We start from the raw sequence: 12,996 nt of genomic DNA on the forward strand, positions 1-12,996 counted from the left end.
GATTTGCTCTTAACTGCAGCAAGCCAGCTGGCGGGGAGCAGCGGCCTACAAATACAATAAAATAAATAAATAAAATACTTATTGCCCTGTACCATGTACCACCTCATAATCTGACTTTGCTCATGAGGAGGTTGTTAAGATGAAAAGTGCTAAGTATTCAACATCTTCACCCTTCATTCAACATCTTCATCCATTCACATCTAAGAAACTAAATGAACTATACACACAAATACAAAAGCCTTCTGAAAAGACCATGAGCCTTAACAGGTCACTGAAGCTATAAGACTGTCATACCTTAAAATCTACAATACAATCCATTTTAGTCCCTGGTGTGGTGAGGAGATGGAGCAACACAGCATCACATCTCTCACAAAAGCATCAGCTTCTCCCCCAATGCAGAAAAAAGACTGTCTTCCAGCTATATTAATTCCTCAAATCCAAATCATCATGATCCTAGCCTCCATCTATGCACCATGGAACTTATCTAAAATGCTGTTGTGTCTGGTTAAACTCTTCCATTCAGCACTCCAGGCTGTATTCTTGGGCAATAAGGTCTGGACATGCATTCCTTAACGGAAACTGCTCTTACAGCACCTATTGTATATTTGCTTATTTACAGGTAATAACAGGACTGATTTAAGCTTCCTTTTCCAGTGTCACATAGATAAATTATACATTGTCAGAAATTATAGGACTACTGGTTTTTCAGGAGCATGCACATAAAACTTCAGATGTACCTGCATACATGGACTCTCCTAAGGTTCTCTGGACTAGGCCGAGTGCCTGGGGTTTAGCTATGTGAACAGAATCAGTACTGAAACTCTTTCAGCAAGCAATGCCTTAGATCAAACGACAAGATTAGATTTCTGAGGCTGCATACATCAGGGTGTCTATTTATGCTAAAGGTTCAATCCAGGGTAAAAAAAAAATCTCTAGTTGATGTTTACTGTTATTAACCATGCAATAACAACTGTTGACTAGATTTTGTTTTTTAAGAAAAATACTTTAATAAGATTATCCTTGTGTATAAGCCTGAAATATTCCCGTTTCTACATAAAGCAATTATTTTACTGCCTTTATTATGAGTACCAGGGGATAACTACATTTATTTGTTCTTCCATATATTGCAATCTATATATTAAACACTTAATTTTGCAAAAAGAGTGCTCTGTTGTCTTTTACATCATGTTGATTTTTTAAGTCCAGTTTCTGTTTGTAGATCTTTTCTAACCACTGTAGAGCAACCTAGTGTAGTCCATAGTAGTAAACAGTAGTAAATTTATCATAGTTCCAAAATCAAGTAATACATATATTTAAAAACTGTGGGAAAACAATAAACTCTTAAATTGTAGCTTTACTATTGTTTTCTTATTTATCACTCCACAGATCCTCCTATAGAAGTGATGTCCTTTAAAAAGAAAAGGCAACGATAGGGTCTCCTTTTCAGTTTTCACGCTGAATACTATGCATACACACACTCTACATATTTTTCTGTAAATTATGTAGGGAAAAAACAAAAAGGGGTAACAACTTCTGAGCTACAGTTTCTAATAGTAATAGAGGAAAAGGAGCTACAATGACATAAGCATTACTATGCTGGATTGATTAATTTCCACAACAAACCCTGGATATGATTGTCCAGACTATTACCTGGATTACTGCAATTCATAAGTTATGAAAAGTTGCTATCCATGCTCAGAAATCAATGCCTGCTACAATCTAAATGTAGTAGAAATCTGCATCTAAATAAGACACTGCTCCAAGCATGCACTGAATTTCAAACATTGTCCTTTTTTATGTATACAGTTATCCAAATCTTATAGTCAAAACTGCCCCATTAATCGATAATATAGAAAAATAATGCATTTTTTCATATTTGCAATTTCAAAAAAGGCACAGAACCAAGCCATCATGGTATATTTCACAGCCATATACTACACTCTAGTTTCTTCATCCAAACTATTCTAATATCTTCTAGGAAAGGCAACAAACATTGATTCAGGTGCATAAGCATGCTCAGTTTTAAAAGGCTACAAGACTGCAGAGTTACTTCGGCAACAAGCTCAACCACCTATGTCCTTCATGTAGTAGAGATGCTAGATACAAAGCCGGGATGTGGAGATGGGAGGAGGAGAAACTGCTGTCATAACAACCCCTCAACAGAGAACTATTGAGATGCTGAAAATACTACACAGCCTACCAGAGAGAAAGCATTGCAGTAATACAATCTTGTGTTTATCCTCTTTCCTTACCTATGCCAGAAAAGGGGGGGGGGCGGGTAAGCTAACTACCATTTTCCATCTGTAAAGTTAATTTTGGTCTCATTTCTGCATACTTCCTTCCAGCAATCAAAAGCTTACCTATAAACGAAAATAATCTCATTACAGCAGCACTCACAAACCAGGTGTAGAATGCCCTCTTCTTCTGCATAGATCAAATTCTTCGCTCAGTTCAGAGAAATGGTCCAGCGTGCCACCGGATAAGTCCTGGCACAACCCCAGCATGTTAGCGGGCAACCAGGAATCTCTTTAAAGACTTCATTGTATGGGCAAGGAGGAGGAGGGAAAGGGGAGACGCTTGCAAGGGCATGAGCGACTACTGCTGAGGGGAAATCTCCCGCTTCTATTCACCCGCGACTCTTATAACAAAAAATAAAAATTGAAAGGCTCTTTCAAAAAGTTAAAATGCGCTTGGAAAGCAACAGCGGCAGAATTGTAGGAGGAGAAGGGAAGGTTACCCAAGAGTCACTTCTGGTGAGCAGGACCGAAGAATGGCCGGACTGGGGTGGGGGGAAGTGGCCAGTACGGATATGTTTTAAGGTAGAGGGGAGACCCAGTAGGACCCGTGCTGGGCAATGTGCAAAACCAGCGTAGCCCTCGGGAGATTTCTTGAGCGCTGAGCCTTGGAAGCTAGTGCCGCCTTTTCTCTGTGTGTGTCAAGGGAAGCCACCCCCCCCCCCCGCGCCCCTTTTCTCTCCCTCAGAAGTGACACCCAGTCCTTTCGGAGCGAGGGGAGGGGAGCCTCTACAGAGCAGAGTCGGGCCCCTTTCCCCAGGGCGGAGCTGCCATTCACCCCTCCCGCTCCAGAGCCCCCGCGCCCACCCATTTCTCGAGGATAAGCTCCAAGAAGCACATCCTCCGCCTCCCCCCCCCGCCCCCCTTTCCCGGGTGAAAGCAGGTGCTCTGAAAAAGCGCCACGCTCCGGACTCACTCACCCGTCCTTGGTGGGAAAAGGCGGGAGCGCAGGCGGGGCGCCGCCCTGGGGGCAGCAGGGCAAGACGAGCAGCAGGAGCAGGAGCGGGCGCAGGGGGGAGCGGCAGAGCCCGGGCTGCTCCTGCGCGCGCTCTCGCTGCCCATCCCCGACGCTGGTGCTGGATGGAGGAGGCTCTGAGAGGCAGAAGAGAGAAAGACTCAAGCTTGGGGCTCGCGCACGCGCGTGGCTAGCGGAGTCCGGGGTGATGGGGGCGGGCGGGAGGGGGGAATAGAGCTGGCGACGGTCGAAGCCGCTCGTGGAGTCGAGTGGCGAAAGGGGCTCCCTTCAGCGTCTTGCTTTGCTGTTCCGAGAGACCCGGCGGCGTCACGGTCGGCCCCCTTCAGCGCTCCCTCCCCTGCAGCAAGCCTCGCATCGTCGTCTGGCGTGCGCTCTCCCTTTCCCTCCAAGGAAGCGCCGGAGAGGAGCGGGAGGCTGAGGCTCGCAGGCAGCCGAGATCCCATTTGTCGGGCGGCTTCAACGGGAGCAGGGCGCCTCTATCTCCTCGCCCTGCACCCGCCGCGCCCGTCCGCTGGCCACCTCTTTTAGGCTTCACCGCAACTCAGATCGCCTGGGAAGGTCGTTCAGTGCAAGGGCAGCGAGATGCCCTCTTCTCCGTCCTCCCCTCCTCGCCCAATCCTCCAGCACGGCATACGCGCACACAAAAAGAGTCCCTTTCCCCGTTGCTACTAGCTGCGAAAGAGGCAAGGAAATCAGGGTTATGCAAAACCCAGCAAAAGCGAGGCGTCCCTCCTGAATGTGTCACACTGCCTTTTCTTTTCTCTCCCCCCCCCCACTTCTCCCTTTGCAGTGCTGAAGCAAACAAGCCGTGGTTTGGGTTTGCTTTCGTTGGGAAGAGGCAGAGCAACCTTTGTTCCCAGTTAATGGGGGGTGGGGAACGAAACGCGTGTGCAAGGATGGCTGGGGACCGGAGGCACGAGCAAGAGCATGCGGGCAAGTCAGCTTTAGGCGGGGGGAAAGGGGGTGGATGGCTATCCTGCCCTGCATGAAGGAGAGGAGAAATGCCATCGAGGCACTGCCGAGCCACTCGGCCGCGCATACAAGCTTCCTGTCGTGCCGTGTCGTGTGCACGTGCTCCGTATTTGTTTATTGACACCGAAGGGACCACGCGTCAGACTTCTGAACGCGTCCGGATGGGAAACGTTCGACTGCAGCCAGCGAAACAAAGAGCTGCACAATGGCGGGCTATGTGTAGGAATAGGAATCCATGCATAAAGATACACTGAGAGAAAGGAGTTCTGGTGGTTGTTTTTGATGTTCAGAAGAGTTTTCTGAAGCTGTAGGGGAATCTCAAGGGATACAGGAGGCAATCAATCACAAATCTCCATTCCAATATTAGGGGGACCTGGGGATTTCCTGGAGTTACAGGTCATCTCTGGATTACAGAGATCAGTTCCCCTGGAGAAAATGGATGTTTTGGAGGGTGCATTTTACCAAAATCCCTGTTTTCCTTAGGCTCCATCCTCAAATCCCCAGGAATTTTTCAATCAGGACATGGCAATCTTTGAGTGATTGATTTTTAAATCTGCTGTTAAAGTAGGGGCTCCCCTTCCCTTTGCTTTTGTGGCTGAAAGATATCTGGGTGGGATGTGAATCAGTGCAAATGAGAAGCTTCTGAAGGACAGGTACCCATCCATATTTGCCCATGAAGTTTCCTCTATTTGCCAACTTCATTTGAGGAGTAGATGACGAAGAGGGAAGGCACTACGCTTAGCACAAGTGATGCAATGCAGTGATGCAAATTGCACTACAGTGCAATTTAAAAATCAAAATAATCTAAATAGAGAGTGGGTCTCTTAAGAGCAAAAAAAAGTACTTAAAAAAAAGTACAGACAGTGCCTCTGAATACCCAGGACAAATAACTGATAAGGATTATTGCTTTCATGCCCCATTTGAGATTCCAGTAGGGGTAACTGGATGGTTAACAGATGTGTGCATTTAAATAGGCACTAATAAAAATCTGAACTCTGATTTTGTTTTGTTGTGCTTTCTTTAACCTGGTTATGACAAATTCAAATTAACTACATTGGTATATAATGTAGGAAGAGGCTTAATCCTTCATATTCTGGTATCTTGTTGATACAGTTTTAGTTCTGCAGATTGTTATGATGATGTTCAAATGCCAATTTTTAAAAAGCATTCTGGTGGCAAGGGACAAAAATGTCTACCTCAGGGACAGGGTTATTACACCATGGGTGGGCCTTGGAAAAGCCAAACTTTCTCACCTTGACCTTTTATGCACTGGAGGTTTCATGCCGGGCTTCAGGCTGGAGTTTTACTTGTGGCAGGTTGCCCCACCTCTTCCTGCACCCACATGGGGGAGCATTTGGCCTGGTGCACCTGATCCACCCCCGTTCTGTGCTCCTGACAGGGGGGTGGGGCAGTGAAGGTCCCAGTGCATAAACGGTCCTTCACAGGAACCCACCAGACTTTGGTTGTGATCTCACTGAAAACTTCATAATTGGGATACATTGAAGAAAGCCAGGGAAACCTTGGCAGGTAGCTCAAAGACACTCATGCTTGCCAAATTCCAAGTGGGGCCTGGAGATGTACCGTAATTGCAACTGATTTTCATACTGTGGAGAAAGTTCTCCAGAAAATGTTCCTCTGGAGCAAGTGGCTGTTTTGGCAGGATTCTGTACTGGAGAAGATTCTCCTCTCCCCAAACCCTGACCCCAGCCTTCAGAATTTTTCCTAACCTGTAGTGGGCAGCGGTAAAAAAGGTTGCTATACAGAATCCCAGAAAGAAAGAAAAATCCCCAAAGCATCAAACGCTGGTCAAATAACTTGTGTGAAACAGCCAGAATGAAGCAATGCAAAATTTAAGTGACAGGTCTGCTGACAAACCAGCATCCATCCTGCTGCCAGAATATTGCACCAATAGATTTCATTTATAATCACAGCATTTGATTGCTGTTATTACCCCACTTGAGGAGTGATAGCATGAAACCGTGAAGTACCATTATTGTTCTGTTTCTGTTAAGAAAAGTTATTTCAATGAGAGACTGGGTGTTAAATAGATTGGTGTTGTGTTATTGTGGTTGATTGTAATAAAATATATTGCATGGCTTTTACTGCGTGTATGTTTGAGACCAGTTCTGTGCATTGCTATTGCTTTGTGATTGTTAAGTAGTCTCATGATTGTCGTTTTTGGATTTCACATGTGAGCCACCATGTATGTTCCCTCTGGCTTTCTGTCTCTTTGGGTCCTCTCTCCTCTTCCATTTGAATCCAAATGACTTTATCTAAGCACTCCTTGTCTGGCCAGTGATGGAAGCAGAATGCTAAACTTTTTGGTCTGATCTAGCAAGGCTTCTCTTAAATTCTTATATCACAAGACTATCTGAAGCATTACAACAGGAAAGGGTCAGGTGTGCTGATCTAGAATGAGGAGAAGCAGATGGCAAAAAGCAGCCCTTCCAAAATAAATTAGCAGAAATTTGCTTATTCGTTGTAAATGGCTCTCTAATGCCAACCCCAAGTGGCTAACAAAACTCTTCCATTTTATCCTCGGAGCAACACCTTGTGACAGAGGGCGAATTACTAGGGCAAGCTGGTTTTCATGCACTATTGGCCTCTGTCTAAAGGCAGCCACTGTGGAGGAATATTTCATTCTCTGTTTGCTTAATTTCTATAAACTGAGATCCAAAACAGTGGTGTGGAGAACAAACGTGTCCTTAGTGACAAAGGCTGTGTTTTACCAGTTACACTGGGCCAGCAAACTGGCTCTTTTTGTCTCAGGAGGACTTTGCCATGGCAATTTATGCAGTGGCCATCTTGAAACTGGACTACTGTAATATGGTCTATGCAGTGGTTTGGAGCACAGTGTCCTGGTCAGCACTCATAACTCCTATCCTACAGTAGCTGCACTGGCTCCCAATTAGAACAGATTTAGAGTCCAGTGGCACCTTTAAAACCAACCAAGTTTTATTTATTTATTTATTTTTCTGTATTTATTATTTGACTTATATACTGCCACACTCGGCCCAGCCGGCTCATGGTAGTTTACATTAAAACTAACCCATACAATTTCCCAAAATACTTCCTCAGCTACAATATATGTGCGTGCACATGAATCAAACTTTGTTGGTCTTAAAGGTGCCACTGGAGTCTAAATCTGTTCTGCTTCTTCAGATTGACATGGCTACCCACTTGAATCTGGCTCCCAACTAGTTTCCGGTGCTGATTAAAAATGTTGGTACATCCCTCTAAAGATCTAAATGCAACTTGTACCCTCAAACCTTCAGGACCATCTCTCCAGGCATGATCCTCTCCTTCCCCAGTCATAATCTCAGCATTTATTAAATGTATCTGGTCCACAAACTGTGCCTTGTGTCAACAAGTATTGGCCCTGATACTGTGGAACCAGCTGCTAGCAGAGGTGCGTGCCTTGTGAGACCTCCCTAGATTCTGCAAGGCAAGCAAGGCTGCTTTTTTTCAGACTGCCTTTGAATGTCCAACAGATGTACTGTATCATTGTCATCAGTACACCATACCCTGCTTGATAGCGGATAAATTTTAATGGAGATAGATGTTTAATCATTTTATATTTTTAAAGCTATTTATAGTATATTTTATTTTTTATTCGGTGTATTTTATATGCTGTAAACCACTCTGAATCTGATTCCGCCTGCTGACAGTGTGTTCCTGCAGAGCTGCATGCTCCACAGCAGTCTGTCCCCATGGGGGACACAGTTCAGTGGGTCACCTAGTGTCCCACTGAAATGTGCCCCCCCCCCAGAAAACAAAACAGCAGCGGATTAGTTACATTGTGTGAGGAGGGCCCGCAGAGGGTTCTTTATTTTCCAAGAGGGTGGGATTGCGTGGAAATAAAATGAAATGAAAATGAATGCACCGGTCTGTCCCAAAGCACAGCCAAGTGCCGCAAAGCCAACTGGGGCTTTCTTTGCCCCCGCTGGGCCACCGTAGGGCAGAGGACTGTCCACAGAGGACTGCTGCAGGACAGGCCCTGTTGGTCCCTGCAGCGGCTAAGGGAACGCGGATTCTTTTGCATTTCATTAGTGTGGGCCAACTGAGGGCCTGACCCACAGCAGGTCCGGGAGTGGACCTGCCCAGCGGCTTCATCATGTGGAAGTGGGGATTTGCCCTGATTCCACATGACCAGCCTCTCAGCCTTTTCTGCCCATGCAGAATTGGCCTGAATTACATTTAAGGGAGAAAGATATAAATTTGATTATTTATTTGATTTCTATACCGCCCTTCCATATGGTTCAAGGTGGTTTACATACAACATGGGAGGATATATGGAACAAATTAATATATAACATAAACCAATACAACAACAACAATAATCTAAATAACATAATTTCAGTGATCTTAAACAACAATATAACAGGAACAGGAACTTAGCTAAGGCCCTTAGTGAGGACAGACATAAAATAAAGAGGCTGCAGGGAACAATGAATGAAAACAAACCAAGTCCATGCATGCCCTATAGAAATACTTGGGTCATAGAAGACCAAAATCACTTCTGCTTGTAAATATAAGTATTGTTAGTCCACCCAGTGGTTGCTACTGAAGATTATTTCCCCATGCTTCATGTAGCTTCATGTAGGGGGTTTAAAACCCCCCTGAACTCATATAATATCTCCAGACAAGCAGGGTCGTAGACTTCTTAATTTCTTGGGGGGGGGATTGAACCTGACTCAGGCCCATACTAGTAATCTATATTACATTATTTCAATATAAATTATTTCATAAAATCAATGATGGGATTTAAAACACATTCTCCCACTCACCCCAATCCATATACACAGTAGTCTGAAACTCAGTCATAGAAAGAAGACTCTGAGAGGAACAATGTCATGAAGTCTTCACTGAGTCCCAGGATACCAAAATCAACAAACCATTTTAGCCACAGACCTCTTCTACCCCCTCTCCAACCTGCCCCCCCAACATGGCTAAAGACAGAAATACCCCCACTTCTTCCATTCCTTTTAATTTAAGACTGCAAGTCCAAGGGGACCAAGATCACCTTACCTGCCAGTATGTTGTCTGCTTCAACAATCCACAGGTTGAGGACTTTAGGCAGAACTTCCACAGATCCCAAGGAAAAAATAAGGTAAGGCTATGGAGGGTTACTTCTGTGGCAAGGAAATATCTTGGTCCCAAAGAAAGAAAAGCAGAATTGGAAGCCTCTGTGCAAGTGGGAAGCCTGAGATTACAAAGAAGAAACTATGTCTAGGAATTCAGGGTGAGTCCAGGATGAGAATCTTTTGCACTTCCTGGTTCTGAGTGAGTTGCAGGAAGGGGGGGGGCTTTCCATGAAGGCAACAAAAGCAGATTGCATTCAGGCAGGGTAGATAAAAAGGCTGGCTTAGGTGGAGACTTCCCCCATGCTTGTGGCAGGCTGGTAAGCTAGAAGGTCAACAAAGGGAGTCTGCTCACCTGGTTGTTTGATAATAATTTGATTTTGCTCTCAGGAAGACAGTTTTTCTGTTAAATATTTTCTAGTTACCAGGAGAATTATTCTCATTATGAAGATTGTGGTTTTGTTGTAATTTTTAAAATGCTGTGAGCCACCCAAAACCCCACATTGCCAGAAGAAGGTGTAATACAAATCTCTAGATAAAATAAACAGAAGTATTTCATTCGCTGGTGAAATTAACTTTGATAGACCAAAGTGGGTGCCTGGCTTTGCAAGCCCCTGTGGCAATTCAGATCAGTAAGTCTGTCTCCCACCAAGGGTTTGGCCATGCATAAGTGTGGCCTGAGGAGAGGCTTGACCTCACCTTCTCCAAAGAAAGCATTGGAGCTCCAAACATGGATTTCTAGATGAATTTAGCCAGGATGTCTCTGGCATCAGACATCTAGGAAGGGGGCTCTTGGTAACATTTCCCACAGAAAAAAACATCCATTAGTGCAATCACTGGGACCTGATTATCAGATGGATTGATCTTTCCCTTTCCAGGCTCCCCTCCCCCATCCCATTTCTTCACAGCCAGTACTATGGACTGAAGGTCCCCTCCCCTTCTTATCTTTAACAGGCGAACCCCCCAAACAATAGCAAAATCTGCCCTGTGCTTCCTAGGAACTTGTTAAGTTGCAACAAAGATAAATAGGACTGGCTGAACTTGAGAACCTGACAGTCTGAGCAGCTCCATGGGAAACATTGTCCCCTCTGAGAAATCCCAGAGGGCCTGACAGGCTGGGGACATTCCTGCTCCCCAGGAAATCTCAGGAGGTTTTGAGCCCTGCTGCCTCAGCTCTGAGGTTTATGCCCCCCGTAGACAAGTAGTCACATGAAGTGTGAATGTAGAAGCAGCATAAAGAGAGACCTTTATATGCAGCAAAAAGTTTTCAATACCGTCCTGGTGAGTTGCAGCTTGTGATTATTTTTCATTGGCTTCTCCTTGAAATGGGTGAAAGCCTTAAAATGTTGGCATGTTTGAAGAGTAAAAACATGGCTGAAACCTGTAAACCTCTCTTCTTTGTCTCCTTTTCCTCTTTTTTATAATCACTTTCCACATAATGTTCCGGCTGCTCTGTATAAAACTCACCCTCTGGTTGTCTAAGGGCAATAAAAAATGAAGCACATCAGTGAAGTAGCTTAACATTTTCAAACTCCACCATCCTGTCCTCTTTCACTTTGGCATCATTCTTCACTTAGTAACAAAACTGGAAAGAAAGTGATACAATCTTCTTGGCTACAACTATTTTTTATTCTATCAGGAAAAACAATTTAACAATTTAGCAGGCAAGGAAGCTGAGCAGAAAAGGCTGAATGTCAACGTTACTAACCTTCCCCTTGCTTTGATGCATCTGAAAGAGGAATGGGAATCCAGCATCAGTTGATTATTCAGTTATATTATGCAGAGGCAGAATTATCAGAGCACGTTATCAGTGTTAAAAATGTGATAAATATACTTTCTTTTATATTTATACCTAACCTTTCATACAACCCACAAAGCAGGTTTGTGACATTTAAAAACAGATCTAAATACCAACACACAAAAATGCCAGCAGAGATTAATATGACTTTTTAAAAAATGTTTTGGATCTAAAGAGTTGAACAGCTAGTTCTGCATTTCCCAGAAATTTGGGGTAGGGGGGTGCATCTAGAACAACTACTCCTTATGCAAGTTAAAAAATGCCTTTGAAACGGGAGTTTTTGAAAACGAAGAATGAATGCAGCTCTTTTGTTTTAAAGGAAGGGGGGAAGATTCCTACTAGGAATGCCCCAGGCTCTCTGGCATACCTATTAGAGATACTTGGATTCTGGGATCACTAGGATGAGGAAGCTTCAACTAATCTCCTGAAGGATAAAAGAGAACAAACGCAACAAATTTCCCTGGGGGAGGGTTCTGCCATAGAAAAAGCCTTTGCTTCTTTATTATAATTATTATTTATTATATTTATAAACCACTCATCCTTAATATGCTCGGGGCAGTGTTGAAGAAGAAGAGCTGGTTGCAGTTTCTTTTACTACCTGATGCAATCTCAAAGTGGCTTATAATCTCCATATCTTCCCCTCCCCATAACAGATGCCCTGTGGGGTCAATGGGGCTGAGAGATTTCAGAGAACTGTGATCAGCCTAGAGTCATCCAGCAGGTCTTCATGGGTGGGAGTGAGGAGTTGAACCTGGGTCTCCAGATTAGAGGCCTGCACTCTTAATCACTACACCAAGCTGGTTGGGTCACTCAGTCTTATAAAATGACCTCAGTACAGACTGAGGATGGGGAAAAGAGAACCAGAAGGCATGAACCATGGTGGTGCTGGTGGTAAGTGCCATCAAGTCACAGCTGACTTATGGCAACCTCATGGATTTTTCAAGGCAAGGGATAATCAGAGGCGATTTGCCATTGTCTGCCTCTACATGATTTCCTTGCAGGCCTCCCATCCAAATACTAGTCAGGGCTGATGAGGTTGGACTAGCCTGAGCTATACAGGCCAGGGATTGGTATCCCAGTAACCTGAATTAAACAAAAGTTGTAATATTTAAAAAAAACACACAATCAAAGGCATGTTTGGCCAAACATCGGCATAAATGATTAATTGCAAAAATGTTTGGTTTTTTTTCTTTGATTGTGACAGATACCTGGCATATATTAATATTATGCACATGCCAGGTATCTTCAGAACTTTCCAGGAAAGGGCCATGTTTTAAGGCCAAACTATATAATATGTTTTTTTAACAAATTAGATGAAGGTTCCCAGATCCCAACCTGCTTTTTTCTTCAGCCTCACAGCAGCCATGTGGAATCATCATTTTTAAAGCCTGTGGAGGTTCATTTTGGCTTGGGCCCATGGCATGGTGGGATCCTGACTCCCTCATGCCATTTTTTTTTGGAGTAAAATGGCACTGGGAGAGGGGGGAGGTTGCCTCATTTTGAAGCTGCACCTGCACAGGATCCAAAATGAGGCAAAGCTCCTTCCCAGGCTGTTTTGGTTCAGGAAAACGTGCTGTGGGCTTTAAAACATTTTTAAAATGTTCCATGTCACTACTGTGTGGCTGTAGGGCAAGCAAGTTGAGTACTGTGAAACTGGAAAGAACTTGCCCTACATCGTGAAAAAGACATTTGGCATTTGGTAAACGTCCAAAATCTAGAACATGGATGCTAAATAGGCACAAAATTGAACAAGTAACCAAATTTAAATATTTAGGTGTATATATTGAAGCCTCTGGAGAAAAGAGCATCCATTATCCATATACATTAGAACTAGGGCAAAAATCAGCAAATAACATTGAAATTCTATTGAACAAA

General features: G+C 44.1%; 1 protein-coding gene across 3 annotated transcripts in view; it reads right to left on the bottom strand.

Moving 5' to 3' along the window:
* Positions 1–9,502, bottom strand: part of FUT9 (fucosyltransferase 9) — a 123,257-nt gene extending 113,755 nt beyond the window's left edge. Inside the window, exon 1 of one of the 3 annotated variants that reach the window (XM_077303960.1) lies at positions 9,271–9,502. Coding sequence is in view for 2 of the 3 variants with exons in the window: in XM_077303943.1 (XP_077160058.1) it covers positions 3,215–3,356 (142 nt within the window). In the remaining variant the exon portion in view is untranslated. Of the gene's footprint in view, positions 1–2,360; positions 3,030–3,214; positions 4,387–9,270 lie in introns of those variants that run through there. The other 2 variants (XM_077303943.1, XM_077303952.1) reach the window with 2 other exon arrangements.
* Between the last annotated feature and the right edge of the window lie 3,494 nt (positions 9,503–12,996).

Source organism: Paroedura picta, chromosome 1 (assembly GCF_049243985.1).
Source record: "Paroedura picta isolate Pp20150507F chromosome 1, Ppicta_v3.0, whole genome shotgun sequence".
In the NCBI taxonomy this organism is placed as follows: domain Eukaryota; kingdom Metazoa; phylum Chordata; class Lepidosauria; order Squamata; family Gekkonidae; genus Paroedura; species Paroedura picta.